Here is a 12,697-nt window from a genome sequence, read left to right as displayed (position 1 = left end):
CCTACAAATCAGTATGAAAACACAGCATTTCAGTAAGTTGTGTGCAAGTACAGAGACAGTTCCCCAAATAACACACATACAGTTGGCCAGTGAACATGTGATGAAATGTTCAGTCTCACTAGCAATCAAAGAGACATAAACACAAACAGCGACATGCCATCTTTACTCCTCAAACTGTCTTTAAATGTGCAATACACAGAGTTAATGAGATCAATTTGGGGATCGTTTGGCCATATAGATCAGAAAATTTAAAAATATACCAACCATTTTACTACCAATAATTTACCCTAAGTAAATCATTTTATAGATGCCAAAACAGAAGTGGCAAGATTGATCATGGGGCTGCTTATCATAATAAAAAATTATAAATCACCTAAATGCTGGTAATTGCCCAAATAAATTACAGAACGTCCATGCCATGTACTGTGCAGCCAAGATGCTTGTAATCTAGTAAGTGAGCCAAAGTGGTTTATAAAATAGCAGATAGAACACTTCAATTTTTGTAAGGTAGTAGATATACTGTATTATGACTACACTTGTTCACATTTCTGTATCTGCAGCTGAGGTGTATCTTACAGCTGATGATATTTTAAATAATAATTGGCTGTGTTTTTCTTTCTTATACCATACAAAATAATGTTTATGACCTCTTAGATTTGATGAAAGAAGCTGAAATAAACAAGTATGTAGAAACAAGTATAGAAGAGAATATACCAAAATGTAAGTGGTCATTTCTGGGTACTGATAGAGATATGGGTAATTTTTAATTTTCTTCTACATGCTTTTCCATTTTCTAAATACATTATAATAAGCCTATATTGTTTTTATGAACAAAAAACTAAAAATTTCTTGTAAAAGTGAAAATTAAAGCTTGGTGTGGTTGAGATGACAGGAAAGCACTTAAGTGGTTTTAAATGTATTCAAGTGGGTGGGCCCACATAGGGCATTGAGTGTACTTGGCCAATGACATCAGGGAACCTGCTTACTCTCAGTAACATGAAAAGTTCTAAGGCTTGGAAGAGATGACAGGTAGCCAGAGAGGTACAGTATCCTGTGTTTTCAAATAAATCTGGATTTTCTTCACTACTAGGAGATAAGGTTCATGATAAATCCTGACAAAGTTTTAAAGCAAATCCTAAAACAGATAGTTTGTGAGGCCGTGGGGAAGAGTGGAGATCAATGAGGGCCACTGTAAATTTACTAAGAACTAGTAAAACTAATAATGCATAACTAATTTCACTTCCTTTTTTGAAGAGAGCTACCAGACTGGAAGACCAGGGAAGTGCTGTAAATACAATGTAACTAGATTTCAGCAAAGCATTTAACAAAGTCTTTAGGGGGCACCTGGGTGGCTCAGTCGTTAAGTGTCTACCTTTGGCTCAGGTCATGGTCCCAGGGTCCTGGGATTGAGCCCCACACAGGCTCCCTGCTCAGTGGGAAGCCCGCTTCTTCCTCTCCCTCTGCCATTCCCCCTGTTTGTGTTCCCTCTCTTGCTGTCTCTCTGTCAAATAAATAAAATCTTTAAAAAATAAGTAAATAAATAGAGTCTGTTAGGATATTCCAGTGATAGGGAAAGAGAAACGTGAGATAGGGAAACGTGGGCTAAGAGGCTCCCACTGCCTATACAATGAAGGACAAACCTCCTCGTGTGGTGTACAAGCATCCAGCCTGGCTGTCCTTCATGCTGTTATTTTTCTGAACCAACCATGCTCTTATTTTACCCCCTTACCTTTGCATATGCTGCCCCCTCTGCCTGGCCTGCCCTCCTGCCCCATCAGCAGTGCTAAAATATCACTCATCCTTAAACTTCAGATGCCACGTGCCTTCCCTTCCTTGGTACCTTCAGGCAGAACTAGTTGCTCTCACCTCCATGCAGTTGTCCTATACTTTCATTCTGGCGGTCATCCTTTCGTATCCTAGGATGTTTTCATGTTTACCTTCCTCCCTAGACTGTGAACTCGGGGGCAGGCCCCTTCTGTATTATTCCCCTGACTATTCCTAGTGTCTCAACACAGTTCCCATTTCTTTATGATAGATGCTCAATAAATGCTTTTCAAGTGAATTTCTTAAACAGAAAAGCTAGCTTTATTGTGAAACTTACGGTTTAATTCTTTTAGTTATTCATTCAAACAGGGTTCATTTGAAACTCTTCCAAACTGTTCCATTTTACTTAAATCTAAAGCCTTGCTTATACCTCAAACAGTTTTCTGTTATTGGCAAATTCCCACATTATAAGAAAAAGTTACACAGAACCAACGTTCTCCTTCCTGCCCATTCATTCTATTGTAAGCTTCCAGAAGTCCCCCATCCCAGACAAGACTTAGTTGGGGACTCAGTCTAAGTCAAGGGCCTGTACACAAAAGGTAGTACCTGTGAAGGGTGTCAATTAACAGAGTTTTAAAAGCCCAGTATAGCTTTAAATAGCATGGTGATTGGAAGCATACATGTTGGACTCAGAGCAACCTGGATCTGGATCCTAGCTCCACCGTCCATTAGCCAGGTAACCTTGGGCAAGTCACTTGATCTCTCTGTGCCTCCATTTTCCCACCTGAGAAACGAGCTGTGGATATAAAGCACTTAGCACAGGACCTGAACACACAGTAAATGCTCTGGAAATAAATGATAACCTATCATTATCACCGTTATTCCCCATCTTCTGCTTTTCTCTGCAACAGTGGTTCTCTACCAGGAATGATTTTGTCTTCCCAGGGCACATTTTGGTTGTCCCACCTGTGTGTGTGTGGCCGGGGGGGAAATAGGGGGTGCTACTGGTTCTATAGGGTAGAAGCCAGGGATGCTCCTAGACATCCTCCAGTGCACAGGACAGCCCCACACAAAGCACCCCCCAGCCACAGTCAGTCCTGCGAGAATGGGAAACCATGCTTTAGCCGTACATGCTCCTCCTAAATTGGAGCTGTCTTTATAAAATCAAGATATAGAGGGGTAAAAATGAAACTTGGTAAGATGTTAACATCGAGGAATATCTTAGCTCTTATCTTCCGTTGATCAGTCTTAAATCCAGTGGACTCATTTATTTTTACTTCATCATCTGTCTTTGAGCCTGAGACTTCACTCAGATAATCTTATTCCCTTTGCTGTGAATGACAAGATTCTAATTCTCTGGATGGTAAAAATCCTAAAGACTAGAATGACTGGCACCTCCAAACACGCCAGCCTGGGTAAAGTAAGACACTGTGGGTTCTGTTCCTTTGCAGTCGTGTGCATTTATGTCATACTTTCCTTCTAGGAAAAAAGCGTGACTACCAGAGTCTGGGATGGCCCAGCCCAGACGAGTGCCTCAAACTCCGCTGGGTAGAGCTGACTGCCATCGTGAGTACCTGGCTTGCAGTTTCTTCAAAAAACATTGAGTGAGTATCTTAAACCCCTCGCTCCTTCATGGCATTTATGTACCAGCGAACCTGTTGGGCCTCTGTTGACTTCAGGGATGCCCTTCTTTGTCAACAGCTGTTAGAGGAGTCGTCCTTTTTAGGCTTAGAGGTTCTGAGGTGACCATTGCTGACCACAGGCCACAGGTGGACGCAGTCCATTGTACTGAAGCAGTGAACGTGCCCTCCCTTCTTAGTGCCTTCCCCCACACTTTATAAGGTCTGCAGAAGTATGTAACTTACTTAGTTTGAGTTAAAGACTGGATCCCTCTTTATGGAAAAACCTGTGTTTCTGACATTGTGTACTTAAAAAGGGAGCCAGAGCATATCTAGATTTACAAACACCTACCAAGACACAGGCTGAGCCAGGTTGCCCCTCCGGTAACTGCGTTTTCCTCCTTGGATACTCATTCTCTTTTGCTGGCTCCTTCTCTGCCCTTTAAATGTTGGTGTCCCCCAAGACTTACCTCTAAGCCTTCTTATCTTAGAACCACTCCGAGTCAGATTGATGTACTTCTAGAACTTCTGTCACCACCAATATATTGACAGCTCTTGGATTTGAATCTCCAGATCAGATTTTTCTTCAAGTCATCTGTCCAATTACCGACTTGGCCTCTCTGCCTAGATACCTCTGAGACACCTCAACCTCAGGAAAACCACACTCATTGTTTCCTTGTCTACTCACCTTCCAAAAAATCATTGTTCTGTGTGTTTTCTGTTTCTTATTCTTAGTAGATCACTCCAGCAGTGCTTAGGCCAGAAACCTGGGAGTCGTCCTTAATGATCCCTTTCCCTTATCCCTCAGATCTGGTCTATTACCCATTCTTACTACTTCCACCCTCTGAGTGTTTTCAAAGCCATCAGCTTTTCTCCATCTCCATTGCTGTCCCCTTAAACCAGATCGCCATCATCTCCACTTCACTCCACTCAGTAGGCGCCTAGCCGGGCCGTGTGCTTTATTCACTCTTGACTCCATTCTGCCCCTTATCCCTACAATATTCAGACTCTTTCCTCAAATACAAGTCAAATAATTCTTAAAATGCTCTAATAACTTCTTACTGCTCTTTACCATGGTCCACAAAGCCCTTTGTGATCTGCCGCCATGTGTCTTTCCATCCTCGCCACCCTCCCTCCTGTCGGGCCCTTCACACTGGTGTTCCTTTGCGTGGGGTGATGTTCTCGCCACCTTCTTCCCACCTGGTTCATTCACATCCTGGTCTTGACTTAAATCTTGGTTCCTCAGGGAATCCTTCACTAGCCACCTCCTTCCTCCATCAGCAGAGGGGAAATACATACCTCCCCGTAGTATACTGACACTGTACCTTGTTTTCGTCTTTTGTAACATCTGTAATAACCGAGCCACTCACAAGACCATGAGCACCGTAATAGCAGGGATTGGCAATGTCTGGTTAATTGTTGCACCTTTGGTGTGTGACATGTAGTAGGCCTAAATAAATAATGAATGTTTGCCTAATGCATATGAAAGCTTTAAATAGCTAGAAATAAAATTTGGCCATGCCAGTTTGCCATTTCAGTATATATGAGAGTGTATAACATTTAGCCTGCAGATAGCAGGAAAATGACCACTTTGGGACTACAAAAGGGAGTTACATCTTATGCATGGATACATTGAACAGCTGCATCTGTTTAAAATGTACTGTCTTGACAGGAAACAACGTGTGTTGGAGAGGATGTGGAGAAAGGGGAACCCTCTTACACTGTTGGTGGGAATGCAAACTGGTGCAGCCACTTTGGAGAACAGTGTGGAGATTCCTCAGGAAATTAAAAATAGATCTTCCCTATGACCCTGCAATTGCACTGCTGGGTATTTACCCCAAAGATACAGATGTAGTGAAAAGAAGGGCCATCTGTACCCCAATGTTTATAGCAGCAATGGCCACGGTCGCCAAACTGTGGAAAGAACCAAGATGCCCTTCAACGGATGAATGGATAAGGAAGATGTGGTCCATATACACTATGGAGTATTATGCCTGCATCAGAAAGGACGAATACCCAATTTTTGTAGCAACATGGACAGGACTGGAAGAGATTATGCTGAGTGAAATAAGTCAAACAGAGAAAGTCAAGTATCATATGGTTTCACTTATTGGTGGAGCATGACAAATAATATAGAGGACAAGGGTAGATGGAGAGGAGAAGGGAGTTGAGGGAAATTGGAAGGGAAGGTGAACCATGAGAGACTATGGACTCTGAAAAACAACCTGAGGGTTTTGAAGGGGCGGGGTGGGAGGGTGGGGGAACCAGGTGGTGGGTATTAGGGAGGGCACAGATTGCATGGAGCACTGGGTGTGGTGAAAAAACAATGAATACTGTTACGCTGAAAATAAATAAAAAATTTAATTTAAAAAATAAAAAATAAAAAAAATAAAATAAAATGTACTGTCTTGGGACGCCTGGGTGGCTCAGTTGGTTAAGCAGCTGCCTTCGGCTCAGGTCATGATCCCAGCGTCCTGGGATCGAGTCCCGCATCGGGCTCCTTGCTCAGCAGGGAGCCTGCTTCTCCCTCTGCCTCTGCCTGCCTGTGCTCGTTCGCTCTCTCTCCCTCTCTCTCTCTCTGACAAATAAATAAATAAAATCTTAAAAAAAATAAAATAAAATAAAATAAAATAAAATGTACTGTCTAAACTTTGGGTCATTTTTTCTGTGGGGTGGGCTTTTGTGCATAAAGGGAAAATAAAAGATAGGAACCACTTGCGGGTGTTTATCACTGAAAAGGGAATTTTACCCTAAAAACAGAAATCCTAGACTAAAACCCGCCAGGTTCAAAACTTCCCCAGTGAGAAAAAATGGCCAATGGCAGTGACCACACCAGACCCCATGGTGCATAGAAAGGAGGCAGCTTGAGTGGACCGGGAAATCACTGAGTTCTGGACTCCGATTCCAGCGATTCTCCCTTGACCGGGGCTACGATCTCTGCTCATACATTCAGCAAACAGTTATCGCCAGGCACTGGATTCTTGCACCTATAAAATGAGAGAGCAGACTAGATCACCTTTGCTGTCTCTTCAGTCTGTGAGTCTGTGGTTCCAGACAGTCCTGGTGACATTGCAAAGTTACGATCAGCCGATTATTAATACTCTTGCTCCCCACCCACTCGGGTTTTCCATGGCTAACGTGGCAATCTCCATTTTCCAGCATCACAGAACACATCGACTTTGCCACTCCAATACAGCAGCCAGCGATGGAGCCGCTTTGCAACGGCAATCTGCCCACGAGCATGCATACCCTGGACCACCTGCACGGGGTCTCCAACCGGGCCAGCCTGCACTACACGGGTGAGAGTCAGCTGACAGAGGTGAGTGCCCAGCCGTCTTCAGCGAGGCTGTACTTGCTAGCACCGTAGTCTAGGTGCCACAGCTGACGGCAGCAAGCCCGGGGGCCGGGCCACATTTCAGAGGGCCTAAATCTAGGTGGCTTTAGGCCAGGCCTGATTTATTTCAGGCCCTGGGATTGAGTTTATGCTTTTCTTTTAAGGGCCAGGAAATTTGAATTCTGATTCACTCTTCAAGGTAGGTAGCGTTCTGCTTGCCAGCGGACAGAGGCTCTTGTCAGGATTATTTGGGGCAGCTTATTCTCCTGTGGGCATTCTTAAGAAGGCAAGGAAGGTGAGCAGACCCAGCATATGCCTAGCAAATAATGTACGGAGAAGGACAATTGAGAAACCACCGCAAATGTCCAAGAATAGAGGATTTGTTAAATAAGTGTTGTACAGATAGAGGATAGTATACAATGGAGCCCTCAAGAAAGATGTAGTAGAAATACATTTATTGGCATGAAGAAATCTTCATGTTATGTGAAAATATAGGTGACAATATGTAGTGTGATCCCATATTCTGAGAGAGAGGCAGTATGTGTGTACACATGCTATTTCAGAAAAATCCCTGAAACATCAGTAGTGTAAAGATACTAACACTGGTTGCGTCTGGGTGACAGGAATACAGATAGTTTTAATTTTCTTTATTTACTCTCTTTTCTAATGTTGCTGTAATGAATATGTTTTACATGACTGTAGTTTTTGTCAAGTAGAAGGGTACAGAAGGGATGCTAGGTTTCCATACGTCTTCCCCAAAGTGCCCGACCAGCAGGACCACAGCACATACCCCAGAGCAGCCACTGGCTTTTGGGGCCTGGTGTCCAGCTCAGCGTCAGCAGCGTCACCTAGATCCTGCTCCTTTCCTTGCTCTCACCTGCTGTCTTTCCCTACACCAGGTACTGCAAAATCTTGGCAAAGACCAGTATCCACAGCAGTCACTCGAACAAATCGGCACACGAATTGCCAAAGTTTTGGAAAAGGTGAGTCACCCTCTAGGAAAGCTGGAAACTACCGTCTGTCCACCTTCTGACTTTCCCAGATTATTTGCCACTAAGTGGCTCTAACCTCTTTGTGAGTTAACGCAGCGCTTAGTAGCTAAAGGGAGGACGTGAAATAACCCACCACTGAGTTTCCATCGCTTTTTCCATCACTCGGTTAGTACTCTTTTTGGCTGCTCTGTGTACCTTCCATGGTGGAACCTACCTTGTCAGTTTTGTCTTTTTTTTTTTTTTTTTAACCACACACGTTGGAGCCTGTAGCCTTTATTCGTGCCCCTCCTCTCAGTTTTGTCTTCTTTAGTCCAGCGTGGAGGTGGGGCTCCTGGCAACCAGGGAATCTCAGTATATGACGTAAGTCGGGTGTTCTTCTGGTGGTGAAGAATAGTTGGTATTTCAGGTTGTGGATGGGAAACACAACTTTAAATACCTTCTTCTCTTGAAATAATGAAACAAAATACCTGCAAAACTGTGTTTTCATAGAAGCCTAGAGAACATATCACAGAGTTTCTAAGACTGTTCATCTGTTTCTGTGTGATCTTTATGTAAAGAGGGGGTTTTGTAAAACTAAAATTAATTACTTTATGGTTAAGTATCTCTCCACTTTATTAATATATAATGTTAAAGCAGTACTATAACCTAATGAGAATCTACTGGGCTTCTGGCATGACATGACAGTGTGGCAGGAATAGGGAAGTCATGGTAGTTTTAAACACAGGAAGTGGGAAAGGCATAGCAATCACCATTCTGTGTCGATTCTGAACCCCATCTGTCCGTATGTCACCAGTTCCCCTGATGACTTGCATTACAAAGAATATTCCTTGATTATGGTCCATTTTGGTTTCCTGCACTTGGTTCCCTAATCTGTTTCTCCACTCTTGACCCTTCTCTCTGAGTGGTCTTTCCTTTTCTGTAACAAGGCCTGTGTTTGCAGTTGAAAAGCTCACTCGTCTTGCTTCCCACCTCTCTCTCCCTTGTAGTCCAAACTGGCACAACCCCTTTAAAAGACTTTGTAGAGGGCGCCTGGGTGGCTCAGTGGGTTAGGCCTCTGCCTTCAGCTCAGGTCGTGATCTCAAGGTCCTGGGATCGGGCCCCACATCGGGCTCTGTGCTTAGTGGGGAGCCTGCTTCCCCCTCTCTCTCTGCCTGCCTTTCTGCCTGCTTGTGATCTCTCTCTCTCTGTCAAATAAATAAATAAAATCTTAAAAAAAAACAAACAAAACTTTGTAGACCTTCAAATGATAAGTCACTGCAGACAGAACCCATATCTCAAATCTCTTCAAGAAGGTCCCTGTCTATCTTGAATGTGAGTCCAGGGTGTAAATACCCTTAAGATTTTTAGGCACTTTTTGTCTGTGAGAGCCTATGAGGCTTACATCTATATCCTTCCGAGGCAGGAGTAACAAAAGGTCCTACTGCCATGTTTCTGATTTGAGCTTGACCCCAAGGCCATAGTTTTACTGGTAACTTTCTGGATTTTTTTTTTTTTTTTTTACTTTAAAACCTCATGCTGATTGGAGAAGCTGACAATTGAAAAAGTTTCATTTTCTAACCCTGCAAGTCCCAGCTTGAAAGCAGTTTTTCTAAATCCTGCCCGAAAACTAGTTTCTTAAGTGCTCTTTTAATAGCTTTTCAAAAACCCTTTGTCACTTTCAGCATTCTTCTTGGAAGTCTTCCTAGCCAGATCCACAACTTGGTTAGGTATTTTTGCTCTATTCCAAGATACAGCCTCACTGTTTTACCAATAGCTAAGCCCGCCCCTTCTCTAGCCTCCCGTCGCGCTTTCCTCCGTGCTCGTCCAGCCTCTGTGAAGAGTCTCACTGCTGCTCAGCAGTTGTAGTCAACCCAGTCCTAGAACTAACACCACAGGTTCCAAGTGTCTGGTATGGCCGCACTCTATTCTGGACACCAAACACTATTTCAGTTCTCCATTTCTGCCTCAGAAGCCACTTCAGAATTTACATTTATTTGCTCAAGACTGTGCAGTCTGAGCCAGACTCAGCTGGACATTCTTCTGGTCTCCCTTGGAGTCATTCGTGCCACTGAAGACATGTAGAGACTCATCTGGGACTGGCCACCGAAGAAGGTTTCACTCCCGTGTCTGAACCTTCGGTGGAGAGGGCGGAACAGCTGGGCACAGCTGGGAAGCCCTGTCTTGGTTGTCTCCCAGCAGGGTAGCTGGACCTTTCTCCATGATGGCTCGGGGCTCCACAAGGGTGAGAGCAGAAGCACTCAGGCCTCTGAGAGCCTGTGCGTAGCCAGAACTGCCACGGCACCACTCTGTCCAAGCGAGTGCTGGCGCCTGCTCAGAATCAAAGGCCGGGGAAGCGTCCTCCATCTGCTAGCAGTGACAAAGAATGCGTGGCCCATCTTTAACACACCATGGGTCCTTCCAGAGGAGCAGCGAGACTGACGGCATCTCAACAGAGATGATAGAAACCAGAGGCCAGTGTAACAACATCTTTCAGGCTGGAAGAGAAAAACTGCAAGCCTAGAATTTTATACCAGCAAACCTTTCCTTCAGATATTAAGGTGAAATGAAGATGGGTTCAGAGAAACGAAAATTCAGAGAATCTGGCACCAGAGGGCCTGCACTGAAATAACAAAGAACGTTCTCAGGAAAACATCCGAGATAGAGATACCGACATGCAAGAGGGAATGAAGAACGCCTCGAAGACAAATGTAAATGAACAGTAGCCGTACAGAGTCATAGCTGCAGGGCCCTAACGCGCTACGCTTTTACGTGTCACTAAAGTTCACGGTAACAATAACAGGTGATGGGAGGGAAGTAAATGGAATTGAAAAGTTCTAAGGTTTAATTGGTATCAGCCAAGTACTAAAGTAATAGTTTGCATAGGACTGTGATAAGTAAGAATACTGTTTTAAGCTCTAGGCTAACTACTAACAATGGTTTTAAAATGTAATTGAACAGAAGGAAAATGGAATAGTGTAAAACATTTGATTAAAAAAAGTCAGGCAAGAGAAAGGGTGCATAAAAATAAAATGCAAATGGTAAAATAGGAAGTAGAGATTCCAAGCGTATCAGCAGTTAGGTAAAAAAAATTATGTAATTTAAGCATTTAGTATGGAATGGATTTTTTAAATCCAACTATATGCTGCTTATAAGAGAAACACTTTAAATATCAGGTACAGAAGTGTTGAGAGTATGAAGATGGAAAATAATATAGACCATGCAAACAGTTAATAAAAGAGAGCGACGTTCTCATCAGAAAAAAATAGACTTTGAAGCAGGAAGCACTGCTAGCACTAGAAGAGCTAAAATGAAAAAGATCAATAAGGGCAAATGTGGGAGATGCTACAGAGCAACCAGAGCCCTCATGTGTTGCCAGTTGGGAGTATAACCATACAGACATTTTGGAGAAGTTTGGTAGTCTATTAAGCATATATGATCCGGGAATTTTACTGCTAGATATTTATCAAAGAGGCATGAAAACACATGTCCACAAAATATTTTGTTTATGTTCACAGCAGATTTATTCATAATAGCCAGAAAAACAGTGATGTGCCCATCAGTAGAAGAATGGAAACAATGGTGTATTTACATGGTGGATACTAATTATACTAATGGATTCAGCAAGAAAGATCCAACATCCATATTGATGAATCTCAAAAATACTATGCTAATAAAAGAGGTTGGACACAAAAAAGTACATAGTATGTGAGTTCCAACTATATGAAATTCTAGAACAGGCAAAACTCACCTGTGGTGTTAGAAATCTGACCACTTATTGCTTTGTGGGGAAAGGGTTGACTGGGAAGCAGCCTGAAAGGACTTTGTAGAGTGCTGGAAATGTTGTGTATTTAGTAGTAGTCAAAAGTGAATGTTTTACTTAAGATCTGAGCATTTCTGTGTAAATTACACCTATTTTCAAAAATGAAGGTTAAGGATCTTGGACCACCAGAAACTGAAACAGAGTTGAACTAAAAATCACTAAAGGAATTTCTTCAGGCAGAACGAAAACTATCCCAGATGGAAACGGGAAAGAGCAGAGAGCAACAGAAAGGGTAAATATTAGAGTAAATATAAATGAGTGTGACCATACAAAGTAATGACAGTAGTAGCTTCTGATGGGAAAGTGTAATAGCATCAGGTGTGTCCCTCCAGAGTGAGTCCTTGCTTAGCCCAGCAACCCTTCTCTGCCTGCCGCCCTTTGCTGCTAGGCCACAGTTCAAGTGCAAGGGAACAAGTCAAATGTTGTATTATGGAAACTATCCTGGTTTAGATGTTCCAAGTTCCATATAAAAACCAGTATCTTTTGTGATAGCTCCTTGAGTCCTGGAAAGAGCATATAGCTCTTTATAAGAACCACGGCACTCCGAAACTCAGAACTGGCTTTTCATGAAGTGTTCATAGTTTATTTCCAGTTCTCCTAGTCCAGTTACAGTTACCAACTGAGGTCATTTGTACTATAAGCTATCTTGCCTGGTAAGAGAACTCCCCCTTTATTAGGTTTTCAGGAAAATAGAGGTAGAAGGTTAATCTAGTAGCCATGCCCATTGTGGGCTCACAGACCAACCTCCATGACCTTGAGTTACTAACTTTAATACAACTCCTCTCAGACTTTAGGGTCCCCCAGGATCACCTGGAGCGCTTATTAGACTCAACAGTTTGCTGGGCTTCTTGAGTTAGTAGGACTAGGGCTGGGCTTGAGAATGGACATTTCTAGTAAGCTGCTAGCTGATACTGCTGGTAAGAAGATCACATTTTGAAACCGTTGCCTTAGAAAATGACAGTGATGACAAATAAAGCACCCTTTCTCATTTATCACTCACAGAAGAACAAGCATGTCCCTATCCTCTTTGCTTCCAGCTTTTAAAATAGTCATTATCATTTGTCATTTCTTGGAAAGCCCAAGGAGTTTTTAGTTTGCATTGCCATTCATTATCTCCTTAAGTGTCCACAGATGACACTGATTAGTCCCCATGTGAAGGTTAAACCCTTGGGACGCTGCCCCAGGTTGC

General features: G+C 43.0%; 1 protein-coding gene across 4 annotated transcripts in view; it reads left to right on the top strand.

The window, feature by feature from the left end:
* The window catches only part of TTC17 (tetratricopeptide repeat domain 17), a 126,482-nt gene that overhangs the window by 96,429 nt on the left and 17,356 nt on the right, over window positions 1-12,697 (top strand). For 3 of the 4 annotated variants that reach the window (XM_080816970.1, XM_080816969.1, XM_080816971.1), the window contains 3 exons: window positions 3,248-3,368; window positions 6,543-6,702; window positions 7,617-7,700. In XM_080816970.1, the coding sequence (XP_080673096.1) occupies window positions 3,248-3,368; window positions 6,543-6,702; window positions 7,617-7,700 (365 nt within the window). Of the gene's footprint in view, window positions 1-3,247; window positions 3,369-5,055; window positions 5,309-6,542; window positions 6,703-7,616; window positions 7,701-12,697 lie in introns of those variants that run through there. The other variant, XM_080816972.1, reaches the window with a different exon arrangement.

The sequence above is a fragment of the Martes martes genome (assembly GCF_963455335.1).
Source record: "Martes martes genome assembly, chromosome: 10".
NCBI lineage: Eukaryota > Metazoa > Chordata > Mammalia > Carnivora > Mustelidae > Martes > Martes martes.
This window is presented reverse-complemented; position numbering and strand designations above follow the sequence as displayed.